Consider the following 15,137-nt stretch of genomic DNA (forward strand, 5'->3'; position numbering starts at 1 on the left):
TATGATTAATTGTAGTTTATAGCTTCAAGGCAGAAAAAGATAAATTGACTAAATTTATCTGAAACTAGAGCCAGGTTCTGTTGGTGGTTTCTTCCTGTTCAGTGGGTGTTTTGTCTTCTCCAGTTTTTACGTGCATGAAGGATTGGTGTAAAGTCAGTGCAAGTGATTGCATGTTGTCGCTACATGCTCATCAAGGAGGAGTGAATGCTTCAAGTCAGTTGCTTGATGCAGTCTGCTGGCTTTCCTTAAAAAAAGCCTTTTATATTAATTTGAATAATGAACTTAGCTTAATGCACTGTAAGGTGATCATTTGGAATGAATGTGTGATTGGATTGCAAAGACTTTTTTTGTAAAGCATCTTGAAATGACATTTATTGTGAATTGATGCTATACAAATAATCTGAACTCAAGGTTCCTGATATTAGACACATTCACCCATTTAGACTCACAACCTGCACATATTTAATACATTTATGCACTCACCAGAAGGCAATTTAAAGTTAAGTGCCTTGCTCATGGTACGTCGACCTGACCAGTAGAAGCTGGAATCAGAATTACAATCGGAACATTGCATTTCCTTCACACAGTTTTTAGCGTCTTTCCTGCATAGGATTTATAGTTAGGGGTTTCTTTGCAAGATACTAGTTGGCCTGCATGTTCACCCCACACAGAGTTAATATGAAGTGCTCAGCTTTTCCAAAGGGAATCTGTGCCCTCCAAACTACACCGAAATGATTTGCATCTTCTCCCAATTGCACACTGCTATTCTCAGCCAATTTATAATATGGCCTGTCCTGGCTTGAGACTTGTAATTAAAGCGCATGAACCAAATGCAGACCTCAGGAAGTCACCTGATCATAATGGATTCCCCTCACCCCCTGCTCTGGTGGCGTTTTGGGTTTCGTGTAGGCCTAGATATCCTTCATTGACATTCAGTCATGCAATTTCTTCCTTTTATCTAAAGAGACACTTTGCCAGGAGGTTTTCCACTTCCTTTTTAAAGAACTGGTGCTTCTTCCCTTGAGCATTAGTAGCATGCAGAAGCCATAAAAAGCATGGCATTATCTCTTCCTGTCCTGGCTTCTCAGCCTTAGACACAGCCACTTGAATTTAATACTGCTTTTATTTAATGAGTCTTTTTGTTTTGATGTCTATGGACGCTGCAAGTGTGCTGATCACCAACTTATTATTTTTTTGTATGTGAATGCTATAGTAAAATTAATCATTTATATTACTATATACTATTATTTCTGGTGCTAAAATAGAAATGTATTTGTCTTTATACCCTTTTATGTGAAGCATTTCTCCAGTTCCGATTTTGAATAAAAGTGTTTGTTGCTACTCACAACTCAGCTGCAAAATGGAAGAACCTTTTGGAATGAGAGGTGAAATATTTTCAAGAAGTCTGGTTGCTTCCTATTATAGAAAGAGCTAACAGCAATGCTGTTTAGTTACTCTGATGATCATACATTGACTATTAGATCTGTAACAATATTAAAACACAGACTTACTGAAATTCTGAGTTGATTCCAGGGTCTAATTACATTAACGATAAACCCTTTTTTGCAGTTCTGCTCCTTTTTGAGTAATACTGGCAGTGTAACTAGTTGGTATTAGCTGCTCAATTAGCCATGTGCTATTTGCTCCAGTTGGCTGATTAACAAGCACGATACACATGCTTGGCAGAGTGATGAATTGAGCTCCTTTAGTTTCCACACTATTACTGTTCACCTTTTCATGGGTGGAAATATTTATAAACAACCAAATCTGTCTTTCTTGTAGATCTTTTTCCACCCACATTTTGTAATCTGACATAATTCTATTGTTAAAACCATTAAAGACCTTATGTTTATAAAGTCCCCAGAAGCCTGGATATGATTCCTGAAAATAATCTTTTTTTTTTCTTTTACATTTAATATATGATTTCCATTGTGTATAATTTTTTTCATCACTGTGGTAATTTGTAACTTACAGGCTCAGGGTAATGTCTGAATCATGAGTCTATGTCTTACTCTGATTCACTTTGCATAAAATCACACCTCCAGTGCTGAACTCTGGATCAAAAGAAAAGTCAGCATGTGATGCTTTAGCCAATGATGAAAGGACAGTGACATTTCTCTCATGGTATTATTGCCCACCTTTGCTTCAGTGACCAAACGGAGGATGTGCATTGCACACTGCTGTGTGCTAATTAATAACACTCATACTGTTAGATTTGAATACCAGGTTTCACCATCCAACCTATGTCAGTTCAGATCCACATCCACCCCCAACAAACTGTGATTTGAACATGAAGAAGCAGACATCCGGCCCAATATAAACCCTTCCCTGAGGGCATGCAGTGAGTGAGCAGTACGACTCCATGTTCATCAGACATTGACTGATTGTAGGTCCAGCTGTGAGGGTATTGTACTGTTAAATGAGGAGGTATTAGGTAAGATTGACTTTTTTTAGCTTTACATTATGTTATGATGTTCTGTCACCATCAAAATCATACTTGGAGTGTTGCTTTGATTCTCTCATTCATGATTGAGAAATCCTTGAATCATTTGTTGTAGCCATCGAGGAATGCTTAAACACCTGCTCATACAAAGCCTCTGCTTGGAATTGCACCCTCTCCTGTGCCTCCTGCACACTGCTCCACTAGACTAGTGGCAGCAGCAATTAGCAAATATCTGGTGAAACTGTGTCTGCTGAGCTTTTGGATAAAGCCGTTAGAATGGTTGTCAATGACATTTTAAGTAGATTTATTGTGAAGACGTCCTGAAGATGGAGTGTCAGAAGAGTAGAAGCTTATGAAAGAGACAGAAGCCCATTACCAAGATGTCAAATGTTTGATTAAGCCAACATTTTCATAACTACTGAAAGTAAAATAGTTACTTGATTGTGCTATAAATGCACTATGTGCCAGGAAAATACATACCATCCTTTTAAAAAAAAATAAAAAATTGTGTCCTCTCTGGTTTTAAATAGTAATTTAAAACCAGAGACGTTTTGGCAACCAAAAAGACAAACATCTTTTTTTTTGTTTGTTTGTTTTTGTTGAGCTAGTTCTCATTGTTTTGTACTCTGAAAGGATGGGTGGAAATTTATTTGCTCAATATCATAATATGTCATCCATTTACTCAACAGACTCTGTGTCATCAGAAGTGCGAAACTGAGAGAGCTGCTCAGCACCTATCATGGCTGGTGAGAGAATGAAATGCTAGTTGGATTTTCTTATCACTGATCCCGTTTTTTGACACTCACTGGAAAACAACATGGGTACTACTACAAATAGGTGTGGGTAATGAAGCAGAAAATGGAAATGATGTTGTCTTATCCTCATCACAAAGCAATCCAGAATTTGCTGCGCCAACAATAAAAAGTCAAAGTTTCAAGGTCTGTAAGTGACTTGCCCCTACTGTGTACCAAATGCCTGACTCCATGTGGCATTTCTAATCAAACTCATTTAATGTTCTATGCAAAACAGATAATTGTGGAGATATTTCTGTTTTTTATTTAGCTCTATGTGAATACTTTTTAATATGTTATATCAGCAATCATTTTATGGTTTTATAAAACCATAATTATATCCTTCAGTGCTAGAATATACTTCAACATTTTATGTCCCCTCATAATGAAGCTTCGTTGACTGTTGGTGTCCCTATCTCATACGGAGATGAGAATTGTTGTGTTGTGTCCCACTGTGATCAATTAATGTTTACACTGTTTGTTTTTATTTTAAAAATTAAACTGCTTACACAGATGATCACCTTTAAGACTCCTTGTAATATGTTAGATGTTAAAAAGATTACAAATAGTTCAGAATTTACTGTTGATCCCATTATACCTTCAGTTACAATGGTTAGCAATTGTTGTATAATTGTCAATATTGATGATCAATTATTGGTTGCATTAAATATTACATATTCAACATAGGATATTTGAAAAAAAAAAAAACAATCATTTTTTTGGCCAAAGACATGCAGACTTGTCCTTTTTTCTTGTTTCTGTTCTAATCAGACATGCAGAAAATAAACTTTTCTCTGGAGAGCCAGATACAAATTCAGTATCACAAAGTGGTGTTTTTGACTACAGATAATAAAAGCTAAATTTAACATTTAGCTTTTATTTAGCAAATATCCATTGGTCTATCGGTCTTGTCCTCTTATAAACCCTGGCAGAATGTGACTCTTGGCAGGCAGACATTTTCTCATGGTGGATGTTAACCAATAGTAATGAAGTAGCATAAGTGGCATGAATACTGACATACAGAAATATTTTCCGAAATGTTTACTGCATAGTAATAAAACAACAAAAGGATCTAAATACATTTTTAGATGCAACGTTTCTCAGTTTTACTTAAACCACTTCTGTTTTAACTTCCAGTAGTAGCTATCTGCGCTGCAGTTTTAACACTATCTTGTGCATAGATAACATCTATTTCTGACTTCCTTTTTCACTGCATCCTTGATGTGGAATTATAATGATCCCATATGTAACTATAGCAAACAACATGGCTGTGGCCCAGGTTGGTCACGGTTCCCAAAAATCTAATTCTTCAAGGCTATCAGTAAAAAGTGATCTTCCACCTCTCCTTTATCTAAATAATTGATCAAATTTAATTTTTTTTAGCACTGCTGAAATTTTCTTTTTTCTATTATGTCATTGCAACAAAAAAGTCTGAATTACAATGTTTCAAAATTAGGCAGATTGTTTAGGATGTTTTGCTTGTAGCTCAGACATTTTTACTCTGAAAGAGGCAGCTGTAGTCACTAGCTGATATTTGTGGACCAAGAGGCAGCCGCTGCTGGGTTGGGGTGAGGTCAACGGCTCCATAAATTGTTTCTATTTTGTCACAGTTTTTGTGTAGCACTTAGACTTGCTGTGTAATAAAAAAAAAGACATAACGACAAGAACACCAGCAGCTTCCCTTTCACAATACTTATAGTCTCGATCTTAAATCTCAAACACAGTATTAATACCTTGAAATGCAGCAAAATACATTTTGGTTGTTCTTTATTTTTTTTGAATACTAAGAAAGCCAAATAATGGTGACTTATTTTTGGAATTGTTTCATAATTGACTTTCAGCCCAAAGAATGTATGACAACAATAATGTTCAGTCTGCACGGTTTATTCCTTCAATTTGCAACAAGCTGATGTTCACCTGTAAAATCTGATAGAGGTTCAGAAAATTTCCCCCTGAAGCAGTAGAACAGTGTCTTATTCTCATAAACCACCCTGGGAGAAAGATTAGGAGCCTCATCTCTTTCTTCCTTTTTACAAGCGTTCACCTCCTGCTAGGCTTCAAATATTAATGGAAGCATTTTATTTTTGTGCCAGGAAGGTGACCTTCACTGTGAGTGTGTCTCTGCAGTGGGAATAATACTCCACTTTCTCTTTACACAGGACAGTTTTTTAAACTTGAGCTTTGAAGCCAGATTATGCATTTACAGAACTTTTTCTTCATCTCACCAAAGGCAGTCTTTGATTATTTATTATGGAAGTGGAGAGCTGGGCAAAACTGGAAATTTAAGCAAGTTTTCCGATTTAAAATAAATAAATAAAAACACGTTGGAGACATGATGCTTAAATGATTAAATTAAACAGGTTGATTTCAGAAAACCTGCTCTTCATCATTCATTAAAGTTAATCTGCTAGGTTTAAAGTATTAGTTTTCATACATTACTTGTGAAAAATCAAATAATAAAGAATGTTTTGAAAAGTTAACTTTTATAGTTTGTATAAAAAAATAATACAGACAAACAAAACAACTGTTTTGGTGTGAATTTGATGATCATTGATTATTGGTGGGTTATGGTGGTGCCTTTTCTAGAGATGCAATGAGAAGGTATAACTGATTCTGACAGCGCTTGGAAAGTGTCAAAGAACTGCCACCCTAAATTTTTAACACCTTTTATTTACTGAATAACTTTATTACATATTTGATTGTTCATAAAGAATTTTTAACTTAATTAACTTAAAATATCTTTTTTCCACTAAAAACAGTTTTATCAGCTTTTAGCTTATGAAAACTAAACATGATTTAGCTCCCATAGATAAAACATGTCAATATTTCACTGAGGTGCAGAATAAAATAAGAAAACAAGAAAATAAATTATGAAGCTGCTGAACAGATTTAAGGGTGGAAAAATATGGTACAATTTAAAAGATAAGATTTTGTAATTATTTATTGATTGCACTCTTCTTTAAAAAAAAAAAAACACAAACATTGGAATTAATGTTGGAAGATCATGTGTTTCTGTGGCTCATGTTCACACAAATGGGAACATAAATAAACGTGAACAACCCAGAGGACAAGACTGATTCCAGAGCCAGGTCATCACTGGGTCACTCATGTTCTCAGAGCAGAACAGTCGCTCAAGTTTTATCTATGGGAGCTAATACATTCAGACACAACTTTGTTCTAATTATATAGCAAAGACAACACTATTTGTAACTATTAACATTTTAATGTCTCAACAGGTGCTGGGGAGTCTGGAAAGAGCACCATTGTAAAGCAAATGAAGTAAGTTAAGAACAATATTTTTATTTCATTTCTTGCTTTTGCTCATTTCTTTTTTTTTTTTTTTTTTTTACCTGACATGAGTCCTGTACAGTAACGGAAAGCACTTCAATGATTATTGAACTATTTTACCACTCCATTTATATTTTTTCAGTTACTTCTCTGATTGTAAATGTTTTAAACCAGAACAGCAATAGTTTACAGTTCCATGTCATTGTCAGTTAAGATACATTTGGATTCCTCCAATATGATTCCCAGGGATATTCTGCGCACTTATTTTTAAGAATTTATGTTTGTTAGATAACTCTGTAAACATAGAGGTACTTATTTCTGTGAAGAATTCAGTAAACCCACAAACACACATGCGCACGTGCGCACAGCTGAGGAAACTAAATTATTCACATTCCTCAGGGCTAACCAGGCATTGAATCCACTTATTATGAGCAGCAAGTGGAAACAATCCATTGTTTTTGAAATAATTTAATTAATACATTCAGACACATGGATAAATCATCATGTGAGACACACATGATATCCATCTGTTACACAGAAATAGCCTGTAGGAAGCTAGAAAAGCCACAATCCTGACATCTTAAAACAAACGAGATCTCATTATAACTTACCTCTGGTCATCATTAATCACTTCAGTTTATTCCACCAAGCAGCTTCACTTTAGAATCAAGAGAATATTATCTGAGATTGCTTTTTCAGCACTTTGTTGTGCAGTCTGATGTGTCTGATGGGAAATGTCTATGCACGTGTGGAAAGGCAAGCACTTCCATTATTCTTTACTTACAATTACAGTGCTGCAAGGGATGGTCCCACCATACTGCATCAGCTGAACGCTGCAGAGATGATGCAGTTCAACTAAGTGTTTACCAAACTGCTGCATGTCTTTAAGACTTGGTTCTTACATTCTCTGCAATTTTATCTCAATGTTTTTTTCATGGTCTGCTTGACTAATAAGGACAATATTTCCTGACTTTCTTCCTCGTCTCATCATCATCTGTTTGTTTGTTTATTCATCAGCACATCTGTCTGTCCATTCATTCGCTATCTATTCCTCCCTATCTGCTTCCCTCCCTCCCACCCAGCAGTATTTGCTTTCCTCACATTTTAAATCAGATTGCTCCACACATATCTTCCATGAATTTATGCTGTAACCAAATGCTAATTAGAACACAAACTGTGAAACATATTGATTTGACTTCAGAAGCGTAATTAACCTGATGTGAAATGTTGCAAAGCATGCAGAATACCTTTTGATTGCAAAGCTGAAAACATGTTAGTTTTAGTGCTGTCATTGTAGTCACTCTATAACTGTATAACTTCACTGTGCATCTGCTTTAGATACTTTATTTTGCTTGTTACCTCAGAAATTGAACTTGGTGGTGAGACCTCTCTCTGTACTCTTGTGTTCCTCCAGCACTTGTTTTGCTCTTTTTCTCCCTGACAGTGTAATCATACACCTGTGAGGTCAGTTGCTGAGTCTTTATTGACCCTCAAGCAAAGTACTAGAGGCCATTGTTGCCAGTTTTAATGTGATACTGCTGACACATTATTGACTGGTTGCATGGATGGTTACCCACCTTTTACCATGCTCATTTCCAATCTATGTTGTTAAAATCAATACTAAAATTGTGGATCCACTAAATCATTGGCTGTTTGACCAGCCATGGCCATTGAACTCTTCTAGACATATCTGATGTTGTGCCACAGGTTTGTTAAAGTCATGTTCAATTAGACACTGATACACATGGTACAGCCACACTTGCTTTGTGTGAAATTTATTTTGGCTGTAAAAGCAGAACCTTTTACAATTTCTGCCCCCTCTGCCCCTGATAAAGAAGTGTGATAAAACCATAACATGGATGATTGTTATGGAGACTTTGTGACTCCACTCTGGTGCAGTTCTCAACAAGTGAGAAATTGAGAATTTCCTATCTTGTTTATTCTAATCCTCACTGTGTGTGGAGGCAAGATAAACATTGTTTGACAAGATAAACATTTTTTATCTGTCTATCCTTCCTTCCATCTTTTCTTCTTTTATTCTTTTCTTTCTTTCTTCCTTCCTTGCAAGCTACATATTTAAAATCTGACCACATCATTTAATTTTGAAAATGTGTGTGAATCCTTATTTCTACCAGCTGTATTTGTGCCAACACTGTTAGAAGACTATTTCTGCAGAGATACTCCATAATTGTAAGGGTCTTTGCAGAGCAGCAAAGACAGTGTGAGGCCTCAATTTAGAAAAGCAACTGCAGTGTTGCTTTACTTTGTGGACTTTTGAATTTCTCTATTATTTTCCACAGATGCTTCATGTTTTTTTCTGACATTTTAGGATCATCCATGAAGACGGCTACTCAGAAGATGAGTGTAAGCAGTATAGAGCAGTTGTTTACAGTAATACGATCCAGTCGATTATGGCCATTGTTAAAGCCATGGCCAGCCTCAAGATAAACTACAGTGACCCTGCCAGAACGGTAAGACACACAAACGCAAGACACTGATCAAAGTCCAATATTTGTCAAAAATGTAAATGTATCTACACATTATTTAATTTCTTAGCAAATGCTCCAATGTAAACAGCCAGGCTGAAAGCAAGTAATCCTAATTATAATTAGTAAATCCAGTGTGAAGCTGTTGTTCTTAAGCAAGGTCTCCCTTTGGCTTCAACAAACACTATTTTATCCACACCATCTTGCAGTTCTGTGTCTAATTCAGACTTTAAAGCTCACAATATGCTTCCCCTGACCAATTTCACCAGTGTGTAGCTTTGCTTCGAAACCCACTCCTTACCAAGCTTAGCTGCATGCTCCACTTATTTTCACGGTAAAATAACATTTACTCCCTGACTTAGACCTACCCCAGTGCAACTTGGTGTTCAAAGATTATTTCAAGGCTACGACGCCTCTGGGAAAGCAGGTCTGTTTCTCACACTCTCCTGGCAATTCTTGCTCAGTCAATAACAGCGGGAAGCTGTGCCAGAAAACATACGTAGGATCATGTGGTTTCCAGCACGCACCTGTTCACAGCAGCCTTTTTTGTCTGAAGAAACATTGATGTGGTGGAAACTGGATCATGGTGTGATTCTTCTCTGATGTATCACTGCAACCTGCAGGGAAACGGTGTCTGCCCTACTGAATTCATCTTCCCCTCCATCTTTGATCTGCTCTCTCTAAGAGCTGTAATAGACACGTTGGAGTCTGAAACTTATAAATACATGCAGCTACTGCAGAAGTAGTGTCTTCTGGGGGGATTGGGTATGTTCAAAAGTGCTAACAGATGCTATCCATAGCATCAGCAGCTGAATTAATTTGATAGCCTGCTTAATTTGCCCAGCTGTAGCAGGAAGAGTCCAGACATGGTCGCATTGTTAAATTTTGCATTGTTAGGGCAATGAATTATAATTTTATGACTATCCATGACCTCCTGTCATTGTCGGGTCTACCTCGGTGTTATGTTCTGCTATTGCATGGGAATGACAGAAGGGGGAGCTCTTAAGTATGTGACTAAGATATGCTGTATGAGGAGAAGAAGAGAGGAGTAAAGAGAGAACTGAAGCTGAACTACGTCTCATGCTGCTTATTTTCTACTATTTGAGTATAGCAACACCACAACACTGGGCATTGTGGCCCTGTCAGTACTGGTGTGTGTTTCACGAGTTGTAACTAATGACTCTTACATAACTTGTTTATTTGGGGATTTAAAGTAGTCCTTATTTTGCACCACCTTGTGATTTTACTGCCTGAGGTTTTGTGTAAATGACTAAACTGAAGGAGAACTTGATGACTGTGTTTATGTCACTGGGGTTGGTTCATAACTCACAGTCCTGCATGCTGAAGATGTCCTGCCATGCATGCCTGAGGACTCATTAATTCGTTAGTTATGGTGATGCCACAAAAAAGAAGTCTAATTTTACTCTGCTTCCTCCATTTTCCAGCCAAACCCAAGTGTACAAATAAGACAATATTTATTTTTATTGAACTTTTCACCAGTTCTCTTTTCAAAGTGCTTCACAGAGAAATAAATAAAATCCAAAAAACAAAATAGCCTAAAAAAAAAAACTAAAGGGGAGTCAGGAAACATGAACACATACTAATATAAATGTTTTACTGAAACAATAAGTACAGCTACAGGATTAGAAACATAAACTTTATAATAACTTAAGTGTATGCCTGAATATTTTGATTGTGTCTAAAGCAAAGAGGGACAAAGTTCAAAATCCCTTTTAAAAAGTTTAAAGACTCAGCAGTAGTCTTTAAACGTAAAGTTTCTGGGATCGTGCTGGAATTAGTCAAGGCGATCCAATGGTCAATTGCATCAAAACAAACCTTAGATCGGTTTATAGTGAGTCCCAAATATCAAGACCTATTTTTATGTATTTATTATTATTATTATTTTGTTTTTTTTGCAAATACCTTTTGCATTGTTCCTGTTTTTGTCATCTTGTTTTGACCTGTGATGGTTTTTCAAAATTTGCATACAAACGAATGAGGAATTGCCTTCATTATTATGCTAATAATGTTGTAAAACTGTGTGGTATAGTCCTAATTATGATTCATTTACCAAAGCTCACTCTTTTCATTATATGACTTTTAGACATAAATATACACAATTCAACCTTGCTAAATTTAAAATGGAAAATTCACAATTCCAGGTAGAGATGCTGTCCGCTGCATCCTGCAGACTTGTTGCAACCCAGGAAAAGTTGCAGTCAACCCTGACTGAACTGTGTGTCCATACAGTGAAGCCAGCGTATGCGCTCAGAAACTGAAGCTGTAATCAGAAGGTTGAGGACGCTGCTGTAGTGTAATTCTGTGTGTGTTGCTTTTGTTTCTCACCAGCCTTTCTGTTAAATGGCTCTGTGTACGTGACGACACTCTCACACTCCTACGCGTATCAATTAGCGCGTTAGCCTGCCTGCACTTGGATACATCAGCTCTGTTGAGATGTGAATGCACGCAAGCAAGCTCACATCGTGCAATTCCAGTTTACACAAGTGCAAAAATGTTCGTGAAATCAATTTTCCACTTGGATTTCATCCATTTGGTCTGCCAAATATATAATATATATATGTGAATATATGTACAGTACAGCTGCTGAAGTCGAGTACATTTGTTAGACTAAATACCACTACAAAAAATTATATATTTTCTGCTGAATATAGGAAAAGAAATGATCTAGAAGGTAATTAATGATAGATATGTTAAAAGACTTAAGTAAAATGGAACAACTGCTGCTAATATCCATATTGCTTCCCTGGCTGTAGCTTAAACTTGTAGCTATAGTTGGGTGATATTTTGCATACTGGTCAAAAGGTCTGGATATGGATGGTAAAAAGAGAAACCATACAGGAAACATTTCTATTCCCATCATCCATCCATCTATTGTCTTCTGCCTGTCTGAGTCCAAATGTTTGACTCCCAAATGTTTATTTTGGCTTTTTTTTCAGTGATTTGGATCCAAGTGTGCTTTTTTTCACTTAACAAATTATTATAATTATAAAGCCTTGGATTTCTCCCAAAGATAATACTATTGTCCAGCCTTTTTCTTATCAAACAAATGATCATTTATAAATAAGTCATAGCCCACAAACTTTTGTATATTTTCGTGTACCAGGTTAAATTTTTGCATAGTACCTTAAAACTTCTCCACAAGGAAAACTCATAATTGTCATTACTTCTATTGAAGGACGATGCCCAGCAGCTTTTCGCTCTCGCTGCAGCTGCGGAGGAGCAAGGCATTCTTCCTGAAGACCTGGCCAACGTGATCAGGCGGTTGTGGGCCGACAGCGGCATACAGAGTTGCTTTACGAGGTCGCGAGAATACCAGCTCAATGACTCAGCAGCGTAGTAAGTATGGATTGGTGTTTCATGTAAAAGTGATGCATCAGAAAATTACACACTGTCGTCTCTGCAAAGAAAATGTAATAATTCAGCTGGGTGTTGATCTGCCACTTTGAGAATCAAACTCTGAACATTGTGCCTGTGCAGAAACTGTTATTTAGACGGGACTGTAAAGGCTTTGTGACAATTCTCACTTAGATAATTGCCTCTGAACTCAAGTACTCATTTAATGATTTAAAAAAAAGTGCATATGGAATATTCTACCTGCACTGGATTTATAGTTTTGACAAATTTGTATGTTTTATTAATGACTGTTTAAACCTGCTGCCTTGGAGGAGGCGATTCATTGGCATTGTGATGGATTCTCTTTGGAGCATTGATGATATGAGCTGTTGTGAAAACCTGCACTAGTTCTCCAGGGGAGTAATGGAGACCAGAGAAATTGGCCAATAACTTCCATTTACCCGTCATTTCTTCCTCTGTGGGCTTAATCTTTAATGTTGAAAACTGATAAGAAGAAAAATATACCGTATTTTTTCATTGGCAATGAAGACATTAAGTGTTTCCTTCAGGACTGATGATACATTAATACTCACAAGTGGCTCTTTTTGCCTTTTGGAATTAATTTATAGATTTTAGCTTCCTGAGGAATATAGTATGAGAGTAGTTATCATGAACAGAGAGAATATTTAGGAAATTGTTTGTTTTATTCTCTCCTGTATGCCTTTCAGGTTTTGACACCTCATTAAATATTAAACCGTATGGCTGTGACAAGCAAGAACAGAGAGATCAATGAGAGAAATATCCATTTCTTTTTACAAAGTGTAGAGTGGCTGGACATCTAAAGTTTCAAGCTGTCTTTGGAAGATGATGCAAAACTTGTGTAAGTGGGTCAGCCAGAGCGGCATGTAGCAAAGATTCTTCTACGCCCCCCTACTGACCAGCAATCTGTCAGAAATTAGAGGAACTGCAAGAAATTATTTAGGAGAACCGGCTGCAATAACAAAGAGGATATAATAAAAAGATATTGATTGTCTTTGCAATGCATATATATATATATATATATATATATATATATATATATATATATATATATATATATATATATATATATATATATAAATTTTTTTACAATATTTCTGACAAGTAAGAGAATCACAAAATGATGATTTTTACATGGATCATCATAACATGCCATTCATAACAGTTATGAGAAAAATAGCAAATTATCTTTTTATCGCCATGGAAAATCTCTGATTTTTGCATTTCAGTCTGTCTTGCCTCATAATGCAAGATAATGATATTTGTAGACCATCTTTTCACAAGCACAACAATGACTGCAACTTCCTAAAATGTCACAAAGATGCATTTTAAGTAGATTTAAAAATGAGAGGGCTGTTTAAAACTGACTAATGAAACCTTCAGTCAGTAGTTATATGTTGAAACTTTCTGCTTCACTGTTGATTTTTCATTTCCGCTTATCAAACACAACATTTGTACATATAAGGCCACAATTCTTCCCCTGAGAAATCTTGTTTATATTTGAGAAGTAGCTGCAATATATATCATTATTTGTGTGTTGTTGGTTGGTAAGCTAAATGTTAGCAATGTGTGTGAATGAGTCAGAGCTGCATTTTTTGTGCAGAGCCTCATCTTCCACAAGACTCACAAAGTGACCCGTTGGAGCATGAAAACCATTAGCAGCAACAAGCAGCTGGGGAGAAGGCTGCACAATCAATTCTGCACATACTGCTGCACTCAGACAACAAAACACTTACGCATAAGTCTGGACTGATGTTGGGAGACTGCACCAAGATGGATGGATTTAAAAGTTTTAAAAAACTGATATGGATTGTTCTACTAATTAATTATGTCCTTTAATTGTGTTGATTTGCAGCACATGTGAAGGAATAAAGACAATGTTTTTTGCATGTTCAGGTGTTCTGTGAACAGAGTAAAATCTGTTCGGAAGACGCTTCTCTTTATTTCTATTGCAGCATCACCGCAGTGAACTAGCAAGAAGATAAAGTTGCAGACCAGCAACCAGTGCAATTGAGTCTTAACATGAGAAATACATTTTATTCATTTATTACAACACTGTAACTGCACATTCATATGTACAAAAGCACTCAAAGTCTTTCTAAGAAGTTAGAGCTTTCAGGGTGCTTTGGGTTGCAGCCTAATGAACTTATTGCTCTCTGTGTTGTCCACCACATAAGCCTGCATGTATTGTTGTTTTGCTTCGCCTCAAGTGTTAGAAATTGCGTTGAGCTCCTGATCGCTGTTTTTGTCTCTTAGTTACCTGAATGATCTGGAGAGGATAGCTAAAGCAGATTACATCCCCACCCAGCAAGATGTGCTACGCACTCGGGTTAAGACAACCGGCATCGTTGAGACTCACTTCACCTTCAAGGAATTGCACTTCAAGTAAGATCATAGCACAGTGACTTGATTGGTGGATGCAAAAAGGACAGACAAAATCAATAATAACACAGTGCTTCTCAGATTGTAACGGCAGATTCACACACTTAGGGAAACTTTGTAACTGAGGATTTGTTGCAGCCAAGTGCTGCTGATCAAACGAACCCGATTCTATCATCATCATCATCCAACATTAATCTCAGTGTTCTGGAAAGGTGATCATATTCTCAATATTTTTCCACCACAAGTTTTGATAGATTTTATTGGGATTCTTGGAAATAAGAATTTTCTATCGCTCCCAGCTCTGGATTTATTTATCTGGATAGTTTGGAAGAGAACCCTGCAATCATTTGGGAG

The 15,137-nt window shown here is 36.5% G+C and overlaps 1 protein-coding gene across 2 annotated transcripts in view; it reads left to right on the forward strand.

The window, feature by feature from the left end:
• gnai2b (guanine nucleotide binding protein (G protein), alpha inhibiting activity polypeptide 2b) overlaps window positions 1-15,137 on the forward strand; it is a 36,666-nt gene that overhangs the window by 15,849 nt on the left and 5,680 nt on the right. The window contains exons 1-5 of one of the 2 annotated variants that reach the window (XM_055022685.1): window positions 3,156-3,189; window positions 6,471-6,513; window positions 8,852-8,993; window positions 12,205-12,365; window positions 14,658-14,786. In XM_055022685.1, coding sequence (XP_054878660.1) covers window positions 3,183-3,189; window positions 6,471-6,513; window positions 8,852-8,993; window positions 12,205-12,365; window positions 14,658-14,786 — 482 coding nt within the window. In that variant the 5' untranslated portion in view covers window positions 3,156-3,182. Of the gene's footprint in view, window positions 1-3,155; window positions 3,190-6,470; window positions 6,514-8,851; window positions 8,994-12,204; window positions 12,366-14,657; window positions 14,787-15,137 lie in introns of those variants that run through there. The other variant, XM_055022676.1, reaches the window with a different exon arrangement.

This window comes from Poeciliopsis prolifica, unplaced genomic scaffold (assembly GCF_027474105.1).
Source record: "Poeciliopsis prolifica strain line A6 unplaced genomic scaffold, Auburn_PproV2 SCAFFOLD003, whole genome shotgun sequence".
Taxonomy (NCBI): Eukaryota; Metazoa; Chordata; class Actinopteri; order Cyprinodontiformes; family Poeciliidae; genus Poeciliopsis; species Poeciliopsis prolifica.